The 26320-nt window shown below is 51.0% G+C and overlaps 6 protein-coding genes across 8 annotated transcripts; 3 read left to right on the top strand and 3 right to left on the bottom strand.

Annotated features, from left to right (window-relative positions):
- Nucleotides 1-69: 69 nt before the first annotated feature.
- Nucleotides 70-13137, bottom strand: PV10_01888 (uncharacterized protein). Its single transcript, XM_016366139.1, has 4 exons — nt 12762-13137; nt 12517-12701; nt 611-12459; nt 70-552 (listed from the first exon to the last, which is right to left on the bottom strand). Exons 2-4 carry the CDS (start codon nt 12562-12564, stop codon nt 411-413), a joined length of 12039 nt encoding a protein of 4012 aa, XP_016229788.1. The 5' UTR covers nt 12565-12701; nt 12762-13137; the 3' UTR covers nt 70-410.
- Nucleotides 13138-13826: 689 nt separating this feature from the next.
- On the bottom strand, nt 13827-17751 carry PV10_01887. Of its 2 annotated transcripts, XM_016366138.1 has the most exons (4): nt 17451-17751; nt 17309-17381; nt 14413-17255; nt 13827-14358 (listed from the first exon to the last, which is right to left on the bottom strand). In XM_016366138.1, the coding sequence occupies exons 2-4, from the start codon at nt 17334-17336 to the stop codon at nt 14056-14058; spliced, it is 3174 nt and encodes a 1057-aa protein (XP_016229787.1). In that variant the 5' UTR covers nt 17337-17381; nt 17451-17751; the 3' UTR covers nt 13827-14055. The 2 variants fall into 2 exon arrangements, with proteins under 2 accessions (XP_016229787.1, XP_016229786.1); XM_016366137.1 differs by having other exon boundaries at nt 17309-17751.
- Nucleotides 17752-18380: 629 nt separating this feature from the next.
- On the top strand, nt 18381-19620 carry PV10_01886 (uncharacterized protein). The gene is made up of 2 exons (XM_016366136.1): nt 18381-18560; nt 18617-19620. Exons 1-2 carry the CDS (start codon nt 18521-18523, stop codon nt 19498-19500), a joined length of 924 nt encoding a protein of 307 aa, XP_016229785.1. The 5' UTR covers nt 18381-18520; the 3' UTR covers nt 19501-19620.
- A 233-nt stretch (nt 19621-19853) lies between these two features.
- Nucleotides 19854-21981, top strand: PV10_01885. 2 transcript variants are annotated; one of them, XM_016366135.1, is made up of 3 exons: nt 19854-20278; nt 20335-21302; nt 21361-21981. In XM_016366135.1, the coding sequence occupies exons 1-2, from the start codon at nt 19969-19971 to the stop codon at nt 21108-21110; spliced, it is 1086 nt and encodes a 361-aa protein (XP_016229784.1). In that variant the 5' UTR covers nt 19854-19968; the 3' UTR covers nt 21111-21302; nt 21361-21981. The 2 variants fall into 2 exon arrangements, with proteins under 2 accessions (XP_016229784.1, XP_016229783.1); XM_016366134.1 differs by having other exon boundaries at nt 20335-21981.
- PV10_01884 (uncharacterized protein) lies at nt 21235-23316 on the bottom strand. The gene is made up of 2 exons (XM_016366133.1): nt 21693-23316; nt 21235-21643 (listed from the first exon to the last, which is right to left on the bottom strand). Exons 1-2 carry the CDS (start codon nt 23123-23125, stop codon nt 21565-21567), a joined length of 1512 nt encoding a protein of 503 aa, XP_016229782.1. The 5' UTR covers nt 23126-23316; the 3' UTR covers nt 21235-21564.
- Nucleotides 23317-23876: 560 nt separating this feature from the next.
- Nucleotides 23877-26198, top strand: PV10_01883 (uncharacterized protein; the record flags this gene model as incomplete). Its single annotated transcript, XM_016366132.1, has 2 exons — nt 23877-24645; nt 24698-26198. The coding sequence occupies exons 1-2, from the start codon at nt 24002-24004 to the stop codon at nt 26196-26198; spliced, it is 2145 nt and encodes a 714-aa protein (XP_016229781.1). The 5' UTR covers nt 23877-24001.
- Between the last annotated feature and the right edge of the window lie 122 nt (nt 26199-26320).

Genomic DNA, 26320 nt, shown 5'->3' with positions numbered 1-26320 from the left:
TTGATGACCATCAATTGCGGATTCGTGATACCAACTCATGTTCAAAAGGCAATGCAGAGACTTTTCTTGCTTGATGGAATCAATCATTTCCTACATAATCTATCTAGTAGCAACGGCGCTTTGAGGCAGGGCAAGACCTTGAATTCTGCACAATTCATAAAGCCCCTCCCTGCCTTGCAAGGCCACTGTAAGATATGCCGACTCCCCTAGTCTGATCAGCTCTCCAATTTTTCATACAGTTCCACCTTGCCATTGTACGTGTCCTATGACACAGGCAAATGTGACGCGCCCCATTTACACAAGTGTCCTGCAGCTATGAGTATGAGAAAATCAGGCCAGTTTAACGCCATGATGGTGACATTAGGACGAATCTTCCAGATCAATCCCATTTTTGATCGACCTCCCCCTACTCATGCAAACCCGAAATAGTCTGCACCAAGATTAATCGCTGTCATCAAACTACTCCTCAGAGTATCATAATCATCGTAAGCCGGTAAGTCAAGCTGATTAAAGCAGGTGTGACTGGTTGGAAGGCGTGATTGGCTAGGATCCCTGCGCGTTATATATTAGTTATCTCGTCTTCTCAAGAGTGACAGCGAATTGTACTCACTTGTGGATACTGAACAATGTCGTCCCAGTCATTCCTTCTAGATCCTTGAAACCGTTGAGTGGAACCTTGCTGGTACCAGTGACGAATTGTAAGAGTTTGGCCTTTTCTTCGTTGCTCATACCACGGACTATACGCCAGAACCAGGTGACTTGAGGACTGTTGGCAGTGTAGTTGTGGTATTCCGTGTGAGCCCTCCAATCATCAACATCAATTTCAGGCAGGCCCGATATGAGCAGCTCCAGTTCTTGCTCGTCAAAGATGGCGATTAATTCGGCTGGAATAATGTCATGGAAACCTCGAACGAATGATTCAAGCTGTTCTTTCACTGATGTCGTCAACCGATAGCGTACCTGAGCATTGACATATTCCATCTTGTTTTCGTCTGTGACGGGAATATTTCGACCATCAGGGATCAAGTCCACAACCTTTTCTTCTCCAAACTGCTCTTCAATGACCGAAAAGTCTTCGGTGATGACATCTGTGATGTCATTCTGTAGAATCCACATCAAGCTCTTGTAGTAATCAAGATCCATGGACTCTAGATCTTTGAGGTTGGATTCTTTGCCGAGAAGGCGCTTGTAGACAGCGCGGCTGAAGTGAGCGTCGAGGACACGGCCTTCATGCAAAGCCTTGCCGATGATTCGACCAATGAATTTGAAGTAGAGAAGATGTTCGCCATTGATCCAACTCAAGGGATTGGGGTGGAAAGTGGTGCGATCTGCAGCCACAGGTTGCCACAAGGCCCAGTCAGGGTTGAACATGCCACGTGCTAGTACCTGAAACCATTCACGGGTGACACCGCCCGCATCAACACCTTCTTCGCCACTGAAGCGGATATTGAGCTTGCCATATTTCATCTCATCAGCTGACTTGTAGTATAGCGCCTTGTAGGAGTCCAAAAACACTTGATCACGACGAACACTGAGCTGCAAAGGCGGCTGAATGTGTCTCTGCTGGTGTAATCGAGAGTGGATTTGTTTCGTGAAGTAAGCGCGCTTGTTGTCAAAGTCGAGCACTTTCGGATTCTTGACCAGCAGACTAAAACTACCATTGCCCTGCATCAGCTTAGGAGATTGACGGATGATGTCGTTCAGTATCTTTCGATGCTCGGTGGTGAAGTTGAAAAAGAGTTCTTCAAGATCGTTAAGGGACTCCGGAGGTGGACTTCCCACAGCATGCTCCCTAACTTGACGGACCAGCACCGAATCTTTGAGAGAGGTGTTCTTGCAAACAACCATCAAAGATTCAATGAGGGGGAGGAGGATATTTGCAAAGCTTGTAATGTTGTCCTTCTCGCGGATGGTTGCTAGACAATCACTCAGTTTAGCCCACAAAGGACCGAGGGCAAGAGTGTCGTAGGATGAAGTTAAGATACTCTTCACGGCCGGATTGTCTTCACCGTCTTCTGCGTCCTTCTTGGGGGCCGAGAGATAATCCAAAGCCTGAAGGACTCGCAACAGCTTGACCTGGTCAGAGCCTGAGTGAGAAAATTTTGATGAAGAAATGCTGTGCAAGTCTGTGCTTGACTGTGCATCCCTCAAATGCGGCAAAAGATCATCCAGGTCTAGGCTGATGGAATGTGAAAGAGACTTGACATGGCTTATCAGCTCTTTACTGAAGACTGAAGCGGTTCCCGGTATCCATGATAAGCTTGACAGCGTCTCCAAGGTGGAATGAAAAGTGTCGCTATTACACTCGGGAGCGACAAAAATACTAACAACCAGTTTGAGATTGTGCTCCGAAATTTCAGGGGGCTCGAATGTCTTTTTGGATTTGTTATCCTCAGACTCGTCCACGTTGTCGATCTTTGTGCTATCCGAGGTAGGTTCGGTACCGGCGCCTGCTTCGTCAACACCATGAAGGGATACTGTCTCACTCAAGGCGCTTGCTTCGTTCAGAGTATCATTTGTGGCAGGTTGAGGCAAGTCGGTCGATGCTGTCGCATCACCACTCGAGTCCTCAATCGCCTTGCTTTCAGTCGAAACCTTTTCTTTGTCCTTTTTCAACAGTGTCGCTAAGGGGGAGGTCACTGCAGCGAGTAATTCTGCAAGAGATTGGAGGCAAGTTGAGCTCTCAACGATCAACTTGCGGTCGAGAAGCCCCACAAGATCGTTCAGTGGGTATCTAGCCGATTTTGCTTCTGCGGCTTTCGCCTTCCCTTTCTTGGAGACCATGTTGACATCAACTTCGCGGAGAAAGATTGTTCTAATATGCATCCCACTCGAGGACAGCTGTTTGAGGGCGGAAAGGCATTGTTGAACAACCACCAACGGCGTGACCTCGTCACTCAGTCCACCATGAGCAGGCATCGATAGTGTGCGTCTTAACGGTTGGGGTGTCTTCTGCCCGACCGTGGCCTTGGCTCGCAGTGAGAGATTTGCAAGAGAGCGTTCGACGGCGCTGACATCCGTACTACCCTCCTTGAGAACAATGAGGAGGAGGTGGATGACTTCGAATCTCGTCTGTCGATTACCACAGATGTTTCGCAAGACTGCCCAAAGATTCGTCCGAAGTGATCCTTGTTGAGGGAGAAACATCAATCGGAGAAGAGTAGCAACCCCTGCCTTGTCAACCATTTGAATGATTTGCTTCTTATCACGCTGTGGGCCATCATTCGCTCGGTCGTCGCGAGAATCTCCATTTCCAACGGCCGTGTAATGCATTAGACGTCTCGCATGTGCACGTCCTTCGGCAGCATGTCGAGGATTGAGCTGTCGCAAGATTTCCGGTGGTTGCTCAGCGAGAATAGCCCGACGAATGTCCGGTTCCAAGGTGGCAAAGAAATTATCATTGTCCATTTCCTCGGGCTGTGCTTGACCAGCTGCTGCAGAGGCCTGTCTTCTAGCGGCCTCACGTTCCCGCCGTCTCTGTGCATGTGCCTCCTGTTGTCTGAGTTCCTCGCGAATCTCCTCGGGGAGGGCATTGAGGAAATCTTGGTCAATCCCTCCGTTTGGATCAGTATTGCCTTCTTGTTGGGCCTCTTCCCGACGGGTAGCGTACTGCTGCATGATAACTTCCTCCCGTAATTCTTCAGGAAGAGCCTCGAGGTAGTCATGATCGATTGAAAGACCCGTGATGTCGAGCTGTCGGCCTCTTATCGTGGTGAAAACCCGTGGACGGGTATCTGCTGCTGATGTGGCATTTTCAGATACATCAACGCTAATGGCACCTTCAGCGCCCCGAACGTCTTCCATGGGTTCAGGATCTGCATTGGTATTGCTGAGGGTGCCATCATCCTCTCCTCTCGCCAGACGTTCAGCTTCTGCCTCTGCCCTCAGACGTTCTTCTTCTGCCTTCGCGGCGGCTTCTTGCTCCTCAGCTTCTTTCTTCTTCCGCTCTGCCTCAAGTCTAAGTTTCTCTTGAGTCTCTTGCTCGAGTCTCAGCTTTTCCTCGCGCCTGCGAAGCTTTTCCTTCTCTTCTAGCTGAGCGGGAGGAACTAGTAATGAGGTAATGAGGATCTGAACGCGTTGGATCTTGTCGACGTAAGTGTTGCCAAAGAGAATCCGAGCCTCTTCTTGCCATCTTGTCATGGTCGTTGCAGGCACGAAACTGCTGGCGCGTGGGTAGTCGTCTCGAGCATGATGACGGTGACCCACTGCCGACATCGACGGTCGGAGAATGTCACGAATCTCGCCGAGAGGCGCAGTCATGCTGAATTGCATGCGACCTCCAGTTCCTGGGTCACCACGATGGATAGCCTGCACAATGGCATCCAAGACAGAACCATGAGGTTCAGTGCCATCGCTGTTCCGAACGACAGTTTGGAAAGAGGTGCCCAAAGGTGGGAAGCCGGCCAATCCAGGAAAATTTTCCATGCCTTGCGGGTAGAAGGTGTTGTGGCCTAGAGACTCGATTCTCTGCTGCCTGCTTGGTTCTGGTTGGGGCCGACGCAACAAAGGATTGGTGCCGTCATCGCCAACAGCACGACCGTGTTGTGATGGACGGCCTGAGCGTGGAATATGATGCATATCTTGTCCATGACCGAGGCGACGGCCCATGAAGTTGGGTCCGTGTCCGCCTGGACCACGCATTGGACGGTGGCGGCGAGTGAAAGGGGGCATGTCATTCCAAACAAGACCGTCGCCGGGATCGAAGGCATCATCACCCCGTCCGGCTAGGAAATGGTCGAAATCGAACTCCATAAACTCGTTCTCGTCCATTTCGTCCCCTTCTTCGTCCTCGTCCTCGTCCTCATCGTCCTCATCGTCTTCGCCAGCATCACCGGGATCACCAGTAGGAATAATGAGTTCCGGAGGAATGTTGGCTGACAACCCAACAGGCCCATCCAGGTCGTGATTGTCAAGGACTCTGAGGAGACTGCTGAAGACCCCAGGGGTTTCACGAAGTTGGGCACCATCTAGAGGCATCTCGTCATCGTCGAACGCACCAGGGCCATCATCATCCTCACTTTCATCGTCCTCGTTTTCCTCATCCTCATCTTCCCACTCAGCCTCATCTCCTTCGTGGCCATCGTTGAGGCTGTCATTCTCATCGTCGGCGTTAAGTTCTCCAGAGCCATCTTCTTCGATCATAAAGTCCTCGCCTTCATCGTCGTCTCCATCGTCGTCTTCCGAATCCGACTCTCCATCATCTTCGTCCTCTTCATCGTCAGAATCAACTTCCATGTGAGGGTCATCGACAAGTAATTCGAGCTCCATAGGAACATCTCCAGGAAGTCCTTCGATTGGACCGTCCGTTGTCATTTCATCGTCAACTTCTTCGTCGCTGACAGCTTCTCCATCGTTACCCCCAGCGACCATGCCATTCTCGTATTCCATTTCTTCATCGTACTCTTCGTCGTACATCTCCTCGTCCTCATCATCTTCGTCCGACTCGGAGTCAGACTCATGATTATGATTTGGATCCATCATGCCAAGAGCAGAGTTGCGGAAAAGATCAGGGGTTTCCTCGCGCTCTTCATCGACATCAGACACAGATGAAGCAGACGAGATGATGTCTTCAGACATGTTATCTGTCATCTGATGCAGTAATTCAGGGGAAGTCAAGCTGAGCTGGGTCGCCAGTGTAGTCAACTCTTGTAACGGACGCAATATGAATTTGATGACCCGCTTCGAACCGGAATATGAAAGATCGATCTCAGCCAAAGAATTGGTCAAGACGGCGGTCAAATTCTTTTCGAACATCATGCGCCCAAGCACTTTGAAAGACGTATTATTGGACCCGGGGGAACCATCAGGGACAGCCGGCTTCGTAAGTAGTCTGTTGAACAAGGCGGCAAGGCAAAGCAACCGACTGTATTTCATCTGCAGACCTTCTGTCGAGGCAATGGCATCTTTGTACGACTTGATTGCATGTTCCAGGACGAAACGGCGAACGAAGGTCAAGTCAGGTTCATCATCTTGATCGTCAACGGTGTTGGTTGAAGCGTGGCGAGAACCAGGAGTGAACGAATTCTTTTCCCCGGTCTTTGCGCAGAGAGCAACGAGAACGCGTATTGCCCAGTCGCTAGTAAGGAATTTCTTCCGCCAGTGAACGGAGTCATCTTTGTCAATGTAGCAGGAAGGGATCAGCCCATTGAGAAAATAATTCAGAACTGTTGACCGAGGTTTGGACGGAGTACTGGCGGTAGACTCTGCCTTTCTTGAAAAGTTGATGAGCTCGATCTTGGCGCGGTTGTACGAATGCAACAACTCAGTCAGGGTATACATCAGGAAGCAACGATACGAGAAGATGGGGTGATCCTCAGGTCTAAACTTGCTCGCGTCATGCTTTGAGGGCGTGGAAGGCTGAGGAGTTGAATCTTCCCGGGTCTCTCCAGTTGATCCAGAGTTAGGGCCATCGCTGGCCTGGGGACTTGCTTTGGTTGTAGAAGTCTCGGTGACTACCTGCGCATCCTCCACATCTTTGTAGTTCATAAGCTCCGAAAGTATGAAGTGAATCACTCCGTCGGGATGCTCAACAACCGGAGCCTTCAACTCGGGGCCTTTACTCTTGTGTCCGCCATCTGCATGGTCGTCTGGCGATTCAACACTTGCCGTAGGTTCCATGACTACGTCGTCGTTTGAGAAATTGGCCTGGGTTGTGGTGTCTTGCAAACGCCCACTTTGGGGTTCTTGAAGGGCCAACCCCGAACTGCTATGTGGAGCCCATGACGAAAACTTGACGAGTTCGCTGGTAGTTTGAACAAAGATCTCTGGCGAACGTAAGACGAGATGGTGAAGTTCTCGAATATATGCAGTTGTGTCCATCTGCCGCGTCGAATTTCGTCCGTTAAAAACTCCACGGATTTCGCTGCGCATAATTTGCCGCAGCGTCTCTTCGTCTTCAATAATGTGTCTTAGAACAGTCATGAAAGAGCTCTGAAGTCGATGTCCGACTCCATTGGCAAGTTGTTTTATCATATGGAAAAGACTCTGAAGATTCCGCTTCTCGCCTAGGCGAGTCGCAATCTCTCGTGTACGAGTGAGAATTACGAGGATTCGGCAAATTGCCAAGGCCATCGTTTTGTCCTTACCAACTCTTCGCAATAGGCCCATCAAAGCGTCAAATAGATCAGATTTTTGCTCGTGAGTCAGGATCGACACAGGGATAATTAGGGCCTTTTTGCTGGTCTCTAGATCGCTGGGGGGCTCCCACTTGACATCGGAGGGCTCACTGTCTTTGGACAGCATTTTCTCCATGATCAGCAAGACAGGCGCTACCCATTGGAAAGAATCTTCTGCCGAACGCTCACTGCCTGCTGGAATTTGGAGAAAAGTCAGGAGACCTTCGAACGAGTCTTGGTAGACACCAAGGGTATCTTTAAAGACATCGCTATCTTGAATAAGAAGAGCGACAAGATGTGCTGCAGCCGCGATTTTCTTGCCCCGGCCTTCGCTGATGTCGTCATCAACTTGCATTGACAACAAGGACGTCACAAGTAGGTCAGAGGTGGTGCGCCAGTATTCTTTGGCATCATCTTCGCTTAGCTTCTTTGTGGCACTGAGGATCAGGTCCGAGAGTTCAAAGGTGAGGTTCTGGTGAGTATTGAGAACATTATTACAATGATCTGCAAGTTCCTCCCGGATAGCAACTCGTTCTGTGCTAATGGTCTCAACGGAGTACATCACAGACGACTCTGGTCGGTCATTTTCGGCGGATACGGGCTGCGAGCGAGCTGATTCATCATTGAGGATATTGTGGATGTCCATGGCAGATGAAACCGGCTCAGATGGGTTCTCTGAACGTCGTGACACAGTCACAGTTCCTTGATTATGCAACATGCCATCTCCCATGTCATCGTCTTCCAAGTCATTGTTCATCCTCGAGGCGAATGCGGCCTCGGTTGGTCGAGAGGGAGATCCAAAAAGAGCAGCTGCAAGGGGGTCTGATGGGAAGTTGACTGGCGGGCTCATGGCAGTCGGTGTCTGATGAGCGGATTGTGAAGCTTCGATCTCTCTGTCCGGAATCGGGAGACGTCTGCGTCGCGCATTAGCCGTGATGGCTCTGCAATACTCCTCAGCGGCTGTGTTAGAACCAGAGGTCTGCGTATTTGTGCGATAGATGGCTTCCCGGGCCAGAGCCTCATCATAGCCCTTATCCTGGAGCGTGCTGACCTTTGACGGCTCTATGGTCGGCTTTCTAGCAGGACCAGGAGTAATCAGAGGTTGACGAGCACTGCTCTGAATGGCTTCCGCTTCCGCATCGCCGGTCAGAACGTGTTTGAGGATGGAAACTAGTTTCTGAACAACGTCTTTGGAAGCCTGGTCTGCATAATCGCTTTCCCAGATCAAACGCGTCAGTGGGAGGGCCTCAACCCTCAAGCTGAGGAGGACCTGGGATGGAACGAAGAAATAAGCTTTCTGAGGCTCCGGGTTTTTCAAGGTATGTGACTGCAACGACTCCATGATGGTTTTGGAATTAGTAAACTCGTCCAGGATATCCAGACAGATCTTGAGACCTGCATTGGCGCAAAATATTGACTGCTCGACCTTACAAGACTTGAGCTTGTCGAAGAACTCGGTGCCGATTTTGGTGAGGGCTTTGATGCCCCCCGCCTTTCGGAACGTTTCTACGACAAAGCTCTGGCGTGCAGCAGGTAAAGGCCCTGCTGAGGAATTGCTATCATCGTAAAAGCTTCGGCGAATATTGTCGAGTGCAACAACCAAGTATGTAAAGCGCGCGTCTAGGTCCTCGAATGTCTGATCTTGCGACCGCTCTGGGCCAAGGAAGTAGGGCTGTAACTGTGTCATGTAGGCTGCAGACAGGGCGCCAGCAACCAAGGCGATCTTTTGCTTGGCAAAGGTGTCTGGCCGACGACGGCAGACAATGCCACGACCCAGCCGGCACAGGAACTCGGTGTTCGCAGCAGGCGTCACAATCAAGAGATATCGAAGCACCTGGACATTCCTGAAGAAGGGCGTCCGCTTCGCCTCCTCCAGGGATTCAGTGTCAAGCTTTTCCGGATCGCTCATGTCAAGCAGGTCGGAAGACGTGTTATCCCCGGGAGAATTGCCTTTCGGTCGGACGCTCAGGACTTTGTCCACTTCATCGTCCCCAGTCGAAAAGTGCTCAGGCTTTGTTGCCGCCAACCAATTCTGTGGGATCGAGCGCTGAAGGGCTATTTCCTCGCGATAGCAGGCAGCTGAGATGCTGCCCAACATTTTACTAACCTCTGCAAGGATATCCGCGAGGTTAACGTTGCCGAAGAGATAAGTTTGCGCCGACCGTGTGCTGTACATCGGGGCATTAAAGACCTCGGCCAGAACTTGCGAGAGGCAGAACGTGGCCATCAAACTCTTGACCACTCGTGTTCCGTGCATTTCGATGTAAGAGGACGTGTTGTTTCCTTCTCCGGCATTGGAGATACCGGGCTTGATAAGGGGTGCGAAGTAACAAGTCCAATCATTTGGCTGATTCTGGCTAAAGTGCTTCAACTCAGCGCAGGCAAAGCGAGCACGATCGACAAGTGCCGGCAGTACTATACCAGGTTTCGTTTCCGCCATCATGTGAACCGCGGAAGCTAATTCTTGGAAAAGGCCATCCTGACGGGCGAAAGCTTGTTCTCCGACTGGCAGACTGGGAAGGGTGATGAAATCAAGGACCAAATCGGCAGCATCATAGTCAAGAAAATTGGTACAAAGGGTTTGGTTCTCGAAGAATGTCACCAGAAAAGCAATGGCAGGTCTCGCATAATCATTCGCCGACAAACCATGGCCATCAGAGTCGGCTGGGGCCACCGCTGCATCGGTGGGTGGAAGAGTCTCGTCGACCAGAAGCAGGGTTCGACCATTCGGCAACTTGAGGGAGTGCGAATTCTGCGAACCGTCCACTCCCGGATTCACAGGCGGTAGAATTTCCAGGGAGAGCGACTGACGACCACCACAGGGATCAAAAACATCTTCCTTGGCTGGGAGCCAAAGTTTTGGTCCCGCGCCGTGAGTAACCGCCAATGAACGACAAATATGTCGGACACGAGCAATCATGACAATGACGGCACTAAGGATAGATGTTCGCAGGTTCGGGTGATGACGGACAAGTTCATCGAATGTAGACCCCAGGAGTGCCAAAGTGTTTGTGTCTTTGAGGACCTTGACGTGGGGGGGGGACTCGAAGATGGTGAAGAAGGCATCCAGCACTCCCGAAGATTTGAAAGCCTCGAAACCAGCATTTGTCAGGCAGATAGCTCCAAAGACTTGCGAAATGTTGATGATGGCATCGATGGAGGGCGGGATGCCGGGAGCCTGATATCGAGTAACGGAAGAGACATGGTCCGCGTCGGGTGACAACGATGAGCTAGCCTTGACAGACTGGGAGCCATTAACCGTGTTCAATAGACTCTGAACAATTCCAGCTTCAGAAATGACTGTGTAGCTGGTGGGCTCGTTGTGGAGGAACCCACACACAGCCTTGACGACCTCGCTCCAAGTATGAGCGCCAAATGCCGGAAGGTTATCCGCGATCAAGCGGAAGGCTTGAAGCAGTGCCTGTGAGTCTACCAGACTTCTCAGCACGCGATCAGCCTGGGGATCTTGATGGCCACTGATGTCGTTGATCATATCAATGACAGAGCGGATAATCTGTTGATGCATGTATGGGATCTCATAGTCGGTTGCACGGGTGCGAAACTGAGCAGGAATACCCTCACCATCCTTATACATTTGCGAGGCATCGCTGACAAGTTTTCCCAGGAGCGTACTGATGGCTTCAAAGGCATTGCTGGCCATCAAGGTTGCCATGCCATCTTTGAAGTGGTGGAAGAAAGTCTTGACGAAATCCAGCATTCGAAGATGGACTCGCATGGCCTTTGCGGTGGTGATGTTGAAGCCAGTCAGATAGGCCGAGACGAATGATGCAGCAATGACGGGCTCGCTAGACCGACCATGATGACCAGTGGCTTCGATTAGGGTCCTCGGCAGAGAGAAAATGGCATCTCTCCAGTCATCACCGACGACATTATCGGTACTGCTTCCCTCCCCCTTGGCGATGTCGGCGAGACCTTTTTGGGTGAGTTGAGCCAGCAAGCCATTAGCGGAACCTGCGCCGAGCGCGGCATTGATGTCGGAAGCAAACAACTTGTGAGGCGCCAGAACACCCATGGTTTCCATTGCAATGGTCTGCAAGTACAAAGGGACAGACCCCTGGCCTTTCTTCGGGTCATGAGTCAGACCGACTAGTTGTTGAATTAATTCGTGGGGCTTGAAAGACGTTCCCTCAACCTGGAAGACCTTTTGGGCCAGTTCAGCTTCGGTGAAAACATTGGCAAGACTTGCGATTGCGAGGAGTCGAACTGCCAACAACTCCTTGCGAGTTTTGGAAGAAGTGACCAGACCATATGCCACACGTAACTGATGCAGCAAGTCATACTTGACGTCGGCGGGTATATTGTCGGGGGCTTCGGCTAACAAGTCTTCAATCTTATGACCGGTCAGGTCTACAAATGAATACTCGATTGTCCTCTGGTCAGAGGCAGCGGACTTGGAGAGATCTTGGGTGTGTGAGGGGTCTGAGGGTGAATCGGCCGGCTCGAATCTTGAGGATGGCAAGACTGGATGTCTAGTCGGAGTGGGTGTCGATGGCATGTCGGATGCGTGTGTCTGACTAGCACTGGAAGGATGATCACCAATGACTGCTTGCTTCCACGAAACCTTCACATGAGCCCACTGTTGCCAGTCTCGATCAGGTGCAGCTGACGATTTATGGCGATCACCTTGGGCAGGTGGGTCTCTGCAAAGAGCACGGAAATCATTGGGAGATGTGGATGTGGAATTTCGCCTGGCCTTGCTGGCATGGGTCAGTTTGTCTTTGGACTTTTGCTTGAGGGGAGAGGTGGGCGTTCTCTTGAGGGCTGGAGTCTGCGGTTGATCGAACGGGGCGGCGAGTTTTTGAAGGCGGCCATGATCGAAATCGTAGAATTTTGTAGACAATTGTTGCGGGTGGGGAGGACGCTCAGCATATCTCTGAGCCAGGTAGAATGTGATACGCAGAGTACATCGCAGGAGAGAGAGAGAGGTTGTGTTGAGCAGGTCATTCAGACGGTCGGTGCTATTGTAGACGGCTCGATTGGCACATTTCTCGACAAGGAGCTTGGAAAAGACGAGGATGACCTCGATCAACTCTCTGTCGCCTTCAGGGCCGAATTTGAGTTCCTTTAATCTCTCTTCGGTAACTCCAGGGCTTCCTTCGAGCAGGAGAGAGGTGCCAAAGGGAATTACTTGCGGACCCTGATCGAGGCCATATTTGGTGATGAAGGATTGAAGGATAGAGTCGAAGCGATCAAGAGGTTCAATCCAATTGTTCAAGTCCCCGCGGGGGTAAGGCCATCGCTGGGACCATCCATTGATGAGGGCCGGTAGATCTGCGAGGCCGACAGTGGTAACCTTTTTGACGAGATCCGAGACCGCAGGAGACTACGGGTTTAAGGTCAGTGATTGTAATGTGCAGTCATCAAGTGGGAGAGAGCGTACCAACGACACCTTGTGCTTTTCCTGTGGCTTCCTCGTAACCTTCCCCATCTTCTCTAAACCCCGTGTTGTGGCAGCATAGGCTGCATGAGACAGGTGAGATTTGCCTTTGACGATGCGATGCAGGCAGAATCTGATTTCAAGATTGGAGGTGAGGAGGGCAAAGACGACGTCGGAGGTCAGTGAGGCTAGAAGGTAGATGGAGTGTCAGATAGAGAGAGGCAGGTGAGACAGAGGGATGCACTAACGGATTTATCTGAGGACAGGATAGACAAGCTGTAGACAGTGATAGTAGCGGGAAAAGGCTTTGATTAGAGTGACTGCTGAAGTTGTCACTGAGGTCAAGAGAAGTTGAATCGAATGATCTAAAAGCCTTGATGTGCAGGAGCAAGGCAGAAGTGGGAGAACAGAATAATGTACAGAAATTGCAGGGAAGGAAGATGAAGCGACAAGGGGATTCGATTCTTGACTCTTGTGTGGATGAAGGTATGATGGCAGAGGGATTCTTTGGTGGGAGTGGTGGTGGTTACGGTGGTGCAATAAAGAACCTTGAATGAATTTGGAGTTTGTATTCGCGGAGAAGTGCAGCACTCACAGCCAGCAGCGCAGTTTAGTTACAACTCAACAGGTGCAATAATACGGAGTACAAGTGGAGGAGATGAGGTGGACGTTGGCTGTGGAGGTACAGGCGCAGGCGCAGGTGGTTTCCGTGGTTTGTAAGTGAACAAATTGTGACCGTAGGCAAGCGCCACACCCGCAACTTCTCAAGGTTTCGTCATCTGCTTTGGGCATTCAGGACGGATTGACAGAATAAATTGACGGAATATCAACGTGACTTGTGACTTGTGGGTCGCTGGTGGTGCAATTGTAAGAGCAGCGGGTTGGTAGGACTTTTAGTTTACCTTAGGCCGAGGGGCAGCCACTAATAAGTACGAGTAAGCACGCACCTAGGTCCCCAGAGGCATGGAGTAGGTACTTAGTATCTTGGAGTGTTTCCGGGCGGAGGGGCATGATTTGTCGGTGCCCCTCGGTAGCCTTTAGGCCCAAGCTCCCAAGGCATTCTCGCTCTCTCCAACATGAAGCACGCACGCGTATCTCGTTTTACCGCCCAGATTACCAGACTTTGGGGATCAATCATACAAACAACGACATAAAAATTTATAAGCAGTAATTTGGATTCTCCACATGTGGCTTCGTCAGGTTGATTTCTCAAATGTCTTGCCCCCATATGTGTCAGACGGTCAGAAGGTCTCACCACTTGAGAGAACCTTGACTCTCACGTGGCTGCTTCTGCTTCGTCCAGAGAATACATGGCAACAGTGGCCTACCGTGGCAAGGTACTCACAACAAGCCACGCATTACCAGTTACTCATGAAGTACCATATGTACCTAGACTACCTCAGATAGGTGCCCGACACTAGTTACTGTTGCTACTCGTATTCCATGCACGCGTTATCCGTAGCAGTATATTGACCAGTCGTGAGGATACCACGGCATTTCCAATGCTTCTCGTACCGATTGGTTGTACTATGGGAAGAATGCTCAACCCTGCCAGTCGATCTTGAACGCCACAGGATATGAGACAGTCTTGCTCTCCTCCAGGTTCAGGTATTTGATCATATTGTCCACCTCGATCCTCCTCAGCCTCCCCGTCGCTCCAGCTGCCCGGCCAATCTTGTTCAGTTTCGCCAACTTCTCAAATGTTGCGCTGAATCCGTGGTCAAGAAGTCGCTTTTCGAGCAACACTTCAGGGCCCAACGTCGACCGGTCAACAAGGCTACCATCTCGTCCGAGCTGGAACTCATCTGGCTGAGGGAATACAGTCGCATCACGACTCGCTGCCCCCTTCACACACTCTCATCAGTTTCGACCATTCGAGAGCATCAGGGTATAACTTACCAGATTACACAACACCTTCTGCCCGGCTGATACCTGGAGCTGTTCCTCTCCATCCTTGATTGAGACCGCTGACGTCGCCTGTTTGTGGAGGGGAACACCTGGTCGCAGTCGAGAAATTTCGCTCACAGAGGGATAGATTTTGTCCCATGTCGGATCCGCCACGAGTTCTGAAAATTGGGGAGGCCTCTGTGCGCCTGTACCAAACAGGTAGTCAAGCGCTTCTGCAAAACCGACTGACTGCGATACAAACACTCTTGCTGCCAGGGGCAGAATTTGATGCCAAACCATATCGCTCGTCGACAATTTGCTCTTGGAGGCAGACTGGACCGCTTGTACGGCAAAAGTGCGCAGTGGAGCAGTAGAGTGAGCGTGCAGACCAAAGCTGGCCTTGACAACTCTGTCAACTTCTTCCTGGATCTGTTCCGCTAGCTGTTGGACTTGCTTTTGTTTCCGCCGAGTGACCACGAAGCGTCGCGCAGGACTGGAATCTGCAACGCTGCTATACACGCTCGAAAGCGATGAAATAATGTTCAGTTCTTGGTGCCAATGGTTTGCGCTGCCATGCTGATCGGATTGTAAGGGGATCAGAAAAAGACTGGCTACGAAACGAGCATGCGCGATGTTGAAAACATCACGAACAGCATCCACCTGGCGCAGTCCAGCACTTCCGAGCTGGTATGACTCGCTCTTCAGTAACGTGGCGATGGCGTCTTTGTAGAAAGCGGCTGTAGCCGTTCCCAGCCCTTTAATCTCGGCCAGACCTTGGGCCAGAAGTGGGAATGTGTGTTCTGACTTTGGAACACCAAGGGTAGGGCAAAAGTGTAAAGGATTCCACCAGGGTGCAAAAGTTTTCGGTTGACTAGTGACTGTTTGAATCGCCTCAAAGGAGCTCACAACGACAGGTACTGGAACACCGGTGGGTTTCTCAAAGTCGTAAAAGTCGGCCTTCTTCAGGCGCGTCAGGATAGCCTTGTTTTCGCTCGGAATGACAAGAGGGAAGTGGGCGTAGATAGAGTTGGGTGCATAGCTGTGTGGAAGGGCATTCAAGACTAACTTATAAATCACACAGCCGTAGTTAATGGATGTGTTGTAGTCTGCTTCGTTGTAGCCCCAATTAGTGAGATTTGCGGGTGTGTAGTCAACGGTGTAGAAGCGATCCCCCCTGACCAGGGCCACGGCGTCAGAGAGAATGGCTCTGGAAGTTGTGAAGTTGGTGCATAGTCCACTGCCAGGTAGCTTGGGTACCTTTGTGGACTCGACAACAACACCTGGATAGATCTCGACATGATCGGGGTGTCCATAAAGGCGTCGTAATTGCTCTGATACGATAGGGTCTGGATTGATGCTCTCGAATGTTTTATGAGGTTGGAGTTTGAAATATTCTCTGAATTCGTTAAGAGTGGCAAGATTCCACGAACGAGCTTGAATGATGCCCAGTATTTCGACATTTCTCAGGATCTCGGGAACATGAAGAGCACCAAAGCTGCCGGCAACGTCCTCAACAGAGGCAGTCCAGATTGATGCCAAATCTTGGTCGGAATACCGGCCGTCCGGGAGCCTCTTCAGGCCGGCGAAGTCGCGTTTGAGCACATCCGGGTCCAGCTTCCTCGCCCAGTCGTTGAGCTTGTACAAAAACTCGCTCAGGGTGAGAGGTCCGGAACCACCAAGGAGCTGAGTATAAACATCCTTGGTCCACTGTTCATCGCGCTCCGAAACACAAGAATGCCATCGATAGACGAGGTTGAATTCTGCCGAGACGGAATTTCCAGTAGCTTCTGCAATGTCCTTGCCGAAGAAGGCTTGGCCTTCAGCCGCCCTGGGGTCAAGATTCCAGTTGCTGTCGACTCTGTTGAGGTTCAGGATGGTTCGAACATAGTCCTTGAGAATTATGTTGATGTAGAGGCCAGTCGTTACCAATCTCGCCGTCTGGAAAAGGGCCTCGTCGTATAGTTCGTCAGCGTCAGCAGGTCGAGGACGACCCGCAGGATGAAGAATCCTAAAAAACCGACCACCTTCGTCTATCCGAGCGAGATTTTCTGCCACATGATTGTGGAAACGGTTGAAGAAAATGAGCAGCGCTCCAACGCCAGGAGGAAAGCCAAGAATTCGTTTGTCGAAGAAGCAATCTGGCTTCAGCCTACCATTTTCCAGGGTCCGTACTTCGCGCTGGTCGCTCACAGAGTTGCCATAGAGGGGCGCTAGGTCCAAGTATGATGAAGTCTCGGATATGCTATAGTCAACGTGGCTGGTATGGAAGATGTCGTGAATGATGATGGAGGCCACATAAAACAAGACGCTGGATATTTTATTGGGGTGGGGACTGAACTTCTTGCGGGCGAGAAGGCTGTCGAATATGACACCGGGATCGGGGCGAGCAACAGGTTGAATCAGCCTCGGTCGGACAGTACGAGCGTATGGTTGCCCAGCAGCTCCCAAGTGCGGCCAGAGTATATTGTTGTTACTGCCGTCAGCCTTGCGATATGCGTACTGCTCGCCGAGATACGACTTTGGTGGGTGTTGAAGGTCGGTCCAAAGTTGATGCAAAAACGAGTTTGTCAGAGTGGCACTAGTTCTGCTGTCGACCGGAAGATCAGCGGCTAGTTGGATGATTCTCTCCATAAGGTATGTCTTGTCATCGATGGGTTCGCCATTGGCGCCAACAAGGGCAAGATCTGCAATGGTTTTAACATGCTTGATGTTGAACGTCCTGAGGACTTCCAGTACTTTGTTCGACCTGTCAGTGTCGTTGGAGGGCTCAGAGTCATCTGTGTGAATGGAGTGTGAACGCTCGTCGTCATAAGGTTTCCGAACTGGTTGAGTGGGAGCCTTCTGGGTACGAGAACCTGGAACGCTTGAGTAGTGGACAATGCTTGCGGGGGGACGTGGAAAAACATACCCTTGAGCTTGGAAAATATCGACGGCATGGTAGACACAGACGACAGGTGATCACAACAACCGATTTGGTACAGCTCGAGCACCAGGTTAAGTGAGCCAGTGTAGAAAGAGAAATGAAATGAGGAGGATAGAAAAGTCGATACCGTTATGCAGCCTCACCGTATGTGGATGTCAAGGTCAGGGAATGTTGGCGGTTCCCCAGCCTCAAGCATCTGACATTCTCCATCTGGGCAAGTGAACATTTACCCAAGGATCTCAGCCAGCCTCCTGACAATTGTGGACAGACATTATGTTGCGGAGAAAGCGCCACCAGGTCGTTGGCATCAGCTCGATCAGCTCTTCAGGCAGCTTCGACCTTTGAGAAGCATACAGAGTGGAGACGAGGAGGCAAGACAAGGACCGAATCGTGCATTGCCATGAAATTTGAAACGGCCGGTGCCAAAAAGTTGTAGTCAAAAGGAACGACAAATGGTAATAAACGAGTGGTGATTGGATTGAGGCTTGACTGCGACCACAGGTCACCAACTGCGCAACCATGTCTGAGGGGGCGAAAGGATGAGACCCTGCGCCCTCGGGCACATCCGCAGTTCGTGTTGCTGACCCACCAAGGAAGGGAGTGCCCGTGGCAGCCGAGGGGTTAAGGACTTTAGGCTTGTTAGACTGTTAACTTAGGTTACCCTAGGTACCTAGGTACGCATACAAGTTAGACCCCTAGGGAGCCTGGTAGGCCGAGGGGTTTCAACCAGGGACACCAGTACCCTAGCAAGTCAGAACTTCCACATTCTCGTACCCAGCGTTTCGATGATGCCTGTCATATTCACTCGGTCATTGAGGCAACAAAGGATATCTTTCTCTTCGAAATAAAAGAAACTGCCAATCATACTAACAGCAGAAGATGCCATACAGAGATAATCAAAATTAAAGGCCCCGAGACCCCAGGCTGGCCTTAACAGACACCAGACCGTGGCACCCCAAATTTGCGGCATGTGGGAGTTCCTTACATAACTCGGTACCTTTACCACATTCGGATTTGTCGGTGTCTTAAATTCTTGATATCAATTTACGGAGTACTCCCCAACCACAACCCCAACCCCAGCCGTCATTATTATCGTCTCTATCACCACCACCAGAGCCAATACGATTCTGTGCTAACCACCTCCTTTGGGTTCGTGTCCATACCAAAAACCTCGTGGGCCAGATTGCCTGCAGTATCATGTCGTCAAAGGCCATCACCCTTCAACTTCGGCCGAGAGGTACGTAAACTTCCCAAACCTCTGTGTGTGCAGGCTGCGAATTGACTTGGCTCCAGGCAAACCTATCAAGGCGTTACCGGATTCACTAGACCTGAGCCCCAATGCCACAGCCGCCGACATCTATGAAAAGATCTCACAATTGACCAAGTTCTCTGTACACCAATTGCGAGTCACAAAAGGAAGCGATGGAACAGTCGTCCCCAACAACCGAGATGTATCTGTCCATTCAACAGGACTGCGAGATCAGAGTACTGTCAATGTAAAAGACTTGGGCACTCAGATAGGCTGGCGCACAGTCTTTATCGTGGAATACTTGGGCCCCATTCTCATCCATCCACTCGTCTATTCGCTGAGGCCTTACCTGTATCCATCGGCCCCAGATGATGCTTCGACGCTTCAGACCATTTCCCTTTGGTTGGTGGTTCTGCATTTTATCAAACGAGAGTTGGAAACCATATTTGTTCACCGATTTTCGGCTGCTACCATGCCGTTGCGGAACATCTTCAAAAATAGCTTTCATTACTGGGCCATATCAGGCCTTTTGATTGCCGCCTTCATCTATTCACCTTCGTCGTCCACCGCAAAGGCGGCAAACCCTGTTCTGCTCTATCCAGGTCTGGCTCTATACGTCTTGGGCGAATTGGGCAATTTGCAAACTCATCTTACACTCATGGGATTGAGAAAGGCGGGAGGGACGGAGAGGGGAATCCCCCAAGGGCCACTCTTCAACCTGGTGACATGTCCCAATTACCTGACAGAAATACTGTCGTGGATCGGCGTCTATCTTGTAAGTGGCTTGAGCTGGGGCGTCTTTATCTTCATTGTGATCTCCGCTGCTCAAATGGGTCAATGGGCCAAAAAGAAGGAGCGGAGATATCGCAAGGAGTTTGGCGACAAGTACAAGAAGAAGCGGTACACCATGCTCCCTGGCATCTGGTGATTGTTCCGACATGAGTTGGGGACATTACGTGGTGGTTGGACCTGGGCCTCGACATGTCTATGTATATTATCTTCCAGTTCGTAGATCATGCTACAAACATAACCATTACGGTGTTAGCACAACCAAAATCGTTCAGACCCGCCCATCTTCACTCAACGAGAGAGGATAGCAACAAGGAAAATAAGTACAAAAACATTGTGAGCAAAGAGTTGATCATCCATGCAAGATAGTTAGTGATTTGGACCTCCAAGAACACCAAGGTTGCTGTCACGCTGCCAGTCACGTGGAGACATGGTGTTCACTGATATATACTGTAGGACTCTGGACACCTGCATTCCAGACACCGTCTCTCTCTTGTCAACGCCCATGTCTACGCGGCTGACCTCTTGAACGAGTTGTATCAGTCCTTCTCCGACACCATGTCAACATTCTGTTGTCGTGCCTGAGCCAGAAGTCGAACAAATCGCCATGCATTTTGCCCTGCCACCTCGAAAAGCCTCGCACCCTCTTCCATACGCTCGGAAACCTCCTTCCCCCCCGAATGCTCAACGCAATCGCAGGCAACTCCAGATCTTAGGCTATGTGACCCTCAGCGTTCTGACTTTTCTGCTCTTCCAGAAGTATGGCTGGTCCGCGGGTCGGAATGTCGAAGATGGTCCGTCGGAAATCGAGGGGCGTCAGGACATTGTCATTGTCACTGTCTTCAATAATGACACCATGAGCGACGAATACGTCCGCATGATCCGATCAAACCGAGACCACTACGCTTCTCGTCATGGTAGGTACACGTTAGTTTGATCTTGACGCCCCTTTGACTGAGGCATTTGAGTGCAGGCTATCGGAATTTCTACACCAACACTGCGTTTTATGCAGACCTCATCGAACCGTCACCGTCTTCGTGGTCACTCATACCAGCTCTCAGACACGCTTTGACCGTTTACCCGCGCAGCACATTCTTTTGGTCCTTGTCAGCGGATGCCCTGATCACTACACCATCGCTGTCCTTGGAAGAGCACATCTTACAACCTCTCGAGTCGTTGATGCACAAGGATGTCCCGGTGGTCCCCCCCGATTCGGTCATCCACACATTTTCTCGAATTAAGCCCTCTCGGACACGCCTGGTCATCAGTCAGGATGCGAACAACCTTGCCGACACCTCCTTCATAGTTCGCAACACCCCTCCCTCTCCCACCTCCTCGGACAACTGGGCCCAGTATTTCCTCGATGCCTGGTTCGATCCTCTGTACCGTGCGTATGCATTTCAAAAAGCCCAGACACATGCGCTCGAACACTTGGTGCAATGGCATCCAACAATCCTGGCCAAGCTGGTTCTGATCGATCAGCGCCGGATGAACTCGTACAACTTTGCGTCGCCGCCCAGTCGAGATCCCGTCACGCGCGTGGCTCGTTCCCACGACAGCATGTGGCAAGAAGGTGATCTCGTAGTCAACTTCAAGGGGTGTCGAGATGACGAGAAGCGGAACTGCCAGGAAGAATTGCGAGAGTACTTCTCCAAGTGGGAGAGGGACATTGTGAAGCTCGACACCAGCCCCGTTGACCACGCGCAGACACCCAGGCCAGAGCGGGCAGTCGTCGAGGGCAAGACTTAGGTTGGCCAGATGTGCATTGAGCCCATGTCGACACCAAATGGCAAGACCTTGTCTCAGCATCCAGCGGACTTTCTCAATCACTTAAGGGTGCACCTCGAAGCTAGATGTATCAGATGGCAATGACATGAATCCCGTCACGAACGACATGTCAATGTTTGACTTGAACAACATGGTTACAAGATTTTATTCAAGGTATTTTGTGAAGGGCCAAAGGCATTCATTCGATCAACGTCGACGCTAATTGGGCCAGATATTAAGCGGCATGGCGTTGCTGCATATGTGGACAACCACTATCCACCCACGACATTTTCCGCATGCCTCATCTGTAGCATACGGCCTGCCACACCACTCTGACACGGACCTACTTGTCGCATTGATCGCGACCGGATTTCTGATACGATGTCGCCAAGAAGCGCTGCGAAAGAGATACCTGGGAAAGGGTGATAGAGCGAGGTCACGAGAAATCTCCTCGCTCGGCTCGGAGCTTGTCATATCTTAAAACGGCTCCCAGCAAAACCTGGGCTCCTATAGCACTAGAAGGACGTGAGCGAGATGAAGATGCGTAGATGGGAATGAACTCACCAGTCCTCGGGACTACAATACTCTTGAGGGTTGTGACTAATACCGTCTTTTGTTTGGGTGAATATCATACTTGTCGGACAGCGGCGATTCGTATAACAACTGTCGTGGCCAGCTCCGCTGATCATGTATTTCCACAATTGACCATCGTCGGACGTCGAGGGCAGAGCTTGACAGACTTCCTTAGTACTAGCCTCGACAGCGGCAATACAATCAGCATGGAAGTTGACGGCTGGACTGTCGACCAGTTCTTTCCAGGCCACTGTGCAGCCCTTTTCACATTCCTTTTCCGCAATTCGGGCAAAATGTACACGACACTCCTTTTCAATCTCAGCCAGCTTGTCGTCGGCCGTGTGTCGAATGTCGAGTGTGAAGGTGACGGTATGCGCCATGGTGTTGACTGAGCCTGGTTGGCCAGTGAGGATGCCGGTGGTGGACAAGCCATTGTGCCTTTTGGCGATGGCGTTAGATTCGACAATCAACTTGGCTGCGCACAACATGGAATCCATGCGGGCGCTGAACGGCGTGGTTCCAGCGTGGGAGTCGCGTCCTTTGACCGTGATCTCGAACCATTTAAAGGCCTGGACACCCTTGACCACACCCACCCGTCGCTTCTCTGTTTCCAAGATGGGACCTTGCTCAATGTGCACCTCGAAATGAGCTGCCATGGGAAAAGCCTTGTACGAGGCTGGTTGAGGACCCAGATATCCAATCCTCTCGAGCTCCTGCTTCATCGTCTTATGCTGGCCATCTTCGCCAGGTGAAACCTCAGCCAAGTTCCAGGCCGTCTCAAGAGGAACAACATCAGCCCAGACGCCTGAGGAGACAGCCATCATAGGAAACCGTGCACCCTCTTCGTTGGTCCAGTTGACAACACCGACACTGCCTTCGGTGTCCCAGTTGTTCTCGTGTAGTACCTTGAGAACCTCCAAGCCCGAGTTGACGCCGAGGATTCCATCATAACGTCCACCGGTGGGTTGGGTGTCCAAGTGTGAGCCCATCATGATAGGAGGAGCGGAGGCATTCTTTCCTGCACGCACGGCGAATTGATTTCCCATCTGATCAACAGTGACGACGCAGTTCAAAGCCTTTGCCGTGGCGGTAAACCAATCGCGAACTTGCTTGTCGGCATCGTTGAGACTGAGTCGTGCCATGCCGGTTTCTGTTGGATGGTCGCCATATCGATGGTCTGCTCCGAACTTGCACCCTGTGTGAATGGCGTCGAGGAGCCGCGACTGATTGACTTTGAGTGTTGAAAAGTCGTGCTTGATACTCGTGCCGTTGACACCATTGGTTTGGACGCCGTTGGTCGCCATGTTTCTAGACTGAATTCCGAGTCGAGGACCTGGGTGGAACTTCCACTTTACTTCCAGGGGTGTAGATGAGGATATTCGGCGAGGAAGATTAATTAGACGGATGGATCTGCTCGTGAACATATGGCGAGTAGGTTGAGTCGCCGCCGACACGAAACAAGGTGTTATGGTACTCAGTACAACACTCAGTTAATGAGATCTCTGGGCATTGTGGCATTTTGTACGATTGTACATGGTTGGCAGTGGATTCCAGGACGAATTCGTGTAGGACTTGTCCGCTGTATCAATTCACCACCATCTACCAAAGTTGGGGTGGGACTCGGGTGGCAGGGTGGCAATCCTTATCCATAAGGCGATCTTTGACCACCCATGCCACCCATACTTTCAGTTCTGTCAAGGGTGGAGACGTGAGCTGGAGAAGCCCGGCGATGTAAAAAGACGGGACCAAAGTCATTGTCGCCAAGGTCACGCTTGGGGCAATTGTTGAGGTGGAATCATCATTGGTTGATTCATGAAGCGAGGGTATGATCAAAAAGATCTTCCCTGCTGGGTTTCCCCAGGAATATAAATGCTAGGCATGATGCATTAGCAAGTGAGGCTAGAGCATGTCATGCAATGTAGTGAGTCAATGAAGCCAGAAATAAAGGTGAATAGAATTAATCTCCATTCTCATCATCAATACCAATGTCCAGTCCAGCCAGTAGTAAATGAACTGATCTGTCACCTCGCACAAATATTTATTTCTGTTCCAACTGAAGCGCCTCACCATTGACAACGAGGCGGGACAATCAACCTTTTCACCTCTCAATCTGACAGTTCTTCACTGTTCATGAGATGGATGGCATATTAACCAATTGACTCATCGACTCATCGAGGACCTCGCTGTGGCGATGCGAGTTTGAAAAACAACTTCGTCCTTGATTGTCTGGGAATGTGTTCTTACGCCATCCCATCTTCTGTCCCCATCATCCCAGATCCTCCCACTTCTCTATCTAGGCCATGGAACCCGATGATACTGAGTTGACTCAAGATGTGGTCGGCTTCCGGTCCACCAATTCAACTCCGCCTGCGCAGATGAACCATATTCATCAAGCCTCAGATGCCCAGCCTGACATCTTTGAGCGACATAGACACTTGATACAATGGGTGCTCAAGCACTCTGGTTCCATCCATGAACATGTGCGATTGGCTCACAGCTCGCGCAAAGGGTACCATGCCGTGGTGGCCAGTGATCAGACGGTTCCCCAAGGTAGCAGAATTGTTGCTTGTACCATGGAGTTGACTCTGTCCGTCTTGAATGCCCTCGATATCGAACCATTTTCTAGTCGTGGCACTCGCTTTCCTGCATCTTTCCTTTCTGCCCAAGCCTCACAACCTCAGTCCCTGCAAGCTTTCTTCCTCATGGACCAACTGGTCAAGGGAGAACACTCATGGTGGGCTCCATACATTTCCACTCTCCCAACTCCACAAGATATCAGCAACTTGCAATTCGACTGCCTGGACGATTTGGTTTGGCTTGAAGGGACAAACCTGAAAGCCGCACTAGCGACACAAACAGACAATTGGCGCGAGATGTTTGACACGGGCCTCCAGCAGCTGCGTGACCAAAAGTGGCCGAATGCTTTAAACGGATCTTACACCTGGTATGTTACTCTTCCGACACCTAAATCAGACATGTTCTGACAACCGATGCAGGGAGCGTTTTCAGTGGGCCGCGACCATCTTTGGCAGTCGCTCATTTACGTCCCAAGTCCTCGATGATACCCTTCCGGCAGACAAGGCTCGCCATGCACATCTCCACCCCAGAGACAAAGATTACGACTTGGTCGAACTGTTCTCAGGGCACTTTGGCGTGTTACTTCCCCTGCTCGACATATTCAACCACCGACCCGGCGCAAAGGTGGAATGGCAGGCTCGCTATAGCTTTGTCGGGTTACAAGTTCTCGAAACTTATAATGCTGCACAAGAGCTCTCTAACAACTACGGTCCCAAAGACAATGAGAGCCTCCTCCTCGCATATGGATTCACCATCCCCAGCAATCCGTTTGACCATGTCGTAATCAGTCTGAAGTCTCGCCCTGGGTCTATGCTGGCTGAATCCCGGCGGTGGAAAAAGGATCCAAGGTCAGACCCGGAGTACAGGTGCTTCATCTTTGATCACCGTCATCCTTCAGTGATAGCTGCAGTCGCCCTGGAGGTGTCGTTGTTTTCTTACGACCTCCTCGATGGCCTTTCGGTCCAATGCGCCAACGAACGAGAGACGACACTTATGTCAACAGCGCGACAGACCGTCTTCAGTCAATGTCTGTTGGAACGTCCTGAACGTCCTTGCTTCGAAGACGGGAGATTGATTCTGGCCACGTTGTGCCAATTATTCATGGACTGCACTGCTCGTGCCGCCAGACTCAGAGCCACAGATCCTAGAGCCGGCGACCCCTTGATCAAGCCAACCACAGCGAAGCAGCAGGATGCAAAGGTCTACCGCGACAGCCAATTGGCCATCGTCGAAACTGCTGCAGCCCTGTGCGGTTATGTCTTGAGAACGGCGACACACGACTCAACCCCTGCCGAGCCATCGACAGAGGCTCAACCTTTGCTACCTGAATACGTCCAGCGTAATCTCGCAACACTGCTAAAGTTACATCCCCGTCGACTCACTCGACCGTTCGAGCTATTGACGCCTTTCGACATTCTGGAGATGTTGCCCGTGGACGTGGCGGGACCCTTGCGCCGTCTGCTAAATGGAATCGAGGAAAACATAGACATTGAAGGGCAAGACGGTCTCACCAAAACGATGGCCCTGCAGAAAGCTCAGTTGGCGGTGTTAACGTCTGCGTTATACAGCGAGTTCGACCGAGGGATCAAACTTCCTCACCGATTAAGCACATGGCTAAAAACACTTTCGGAGCGATACCCTCTCGACAGTGAGTGGTCTTTTGTGCCGGAACCTGGCCCGTGGTCTCCTGGGGAAGAGCCACCAAGCACATTGATGAAGCTCTTGGGCGCCAGGGCATCGTTATCGCCACAGCTTCCGACCGAGTCTCACATCAAACAATGGTTGATTCCGGATCGAATCTGCTGGGGCTACAATGTTATGGAAGAGATGATTGTTCTGGTCCCATCAACCATCTCTGGTGGTGAAGCCAACCCAAACAAAGACCTGGTCACCATACATATGTTCTGGATGGACTACTAGGTAGCCACCGGTCTGAACTTAATGAGAGCTAATAGCCAGACTTTGTATACAATACTGACACAGACAAAAGCCCGAATAGATTAGGCCAGAGTAGATTGCAACAATTTAGCGACCAATGTAAT

Source organism: Exophiala mesophila (genome assembly GCF_000836275.1).
Source record: "Exophiala mesophila strain CBS 40295 unplaced genomic scaffold supercont1.1, whole genome shotgun sequence".
In the NCBI taxonomy this organism is placed as follows: Eukaryota; Fungi; Ascomycota; class Eurotiomycetes; order Chaetothyriales; family Herpotrichiellaceae; genus Exophiala; species Exophiala mesophila.
The sequence above is the reverse complement of the archived record's forward strand: the minus strand, read 5'-3'. Positions and strand labels throughout refer to the sequence as shown.

Coding starts and splice junctions, on each gene's coding strand:
- PV10_01888 (XM_016366139.1), bottom strand. CDS start 12,564: ATGGGGAAGGTTACGAGGAAGCCACAGGAAAAGCACAAGGTGTCGTTG. Junction 12,460..12,516: donor AAAAGCACAAGGTGTCGTTG/GTACGCTCTCTC, acceptor TTAAACCCGTAG/TCTCCTGCGGTCTCGGATCT. Junction 553..610: donor ACATTGTTCAGTATCCACAA/GTGAGTACAATT, acceptor TATAACGCGCAG/GGATCCTAGCCAATCACGCC.
- PV10_01887 (XM_016366137.1), bottom strand. CDS start 17,336: ATGCCGTCGATATTTTCCAAGCTCAAGG. Junction 17,256..17,308: donor GATATTTTCCAAGCTCAAGG/GTATGTTTTTCC, acceptor CAAGCGTTCCAG/GTTCTCGTACCCAGAAGGCT. Junction 14,359..14,412: donor AGAAGGTGTTGTGTAATCTG/GTAAGTTATACC, acceptor GAGTGTGTGAAG/GGGGCAGCGAGTCGTGATGC.
- PV10_01886 (XM_016366136.1), top strand. CDS start 18,521: ATGTCGTCAAAGGCCATCACCCTTCAACTTCGGCCGAGAG. Junction 18,561..18,616: donor CCTTCAACTTCGGCCGAGAG/GTACGTAAACTT, acceptor ACTTGGCTCCAG/GCAAACCTATCAAGGCGTTA.
- PV10_01885 (XM_016366135.1), top strand. CDS start 19,969: ATGCATTTTGCCCTGCCACCTCGAAAAGCCTCGCACCCTCTTCCATAC. Junction 20,279..20,334: donor CCACTACGCTTCTCGTCATG/GTAGGTACACGT, acceptor ATTTGAGTGCAG/GCTATCGGAATTTCTACACC.
- PV10_01884 (XM_016366133.1), bottom strand. CDS start 23,125: ATGTTCACGAGCAGATCCATCCGTCTAATTAATCTTCCTCGCCGAATA. Junction 21,644..21,692: donor TATTGTAGTCCCGAGGACTG/GTGAGTTCATTC, acceptor ACGTCCTTCTAG/TGCTATAGGAGCCCAGGTTT.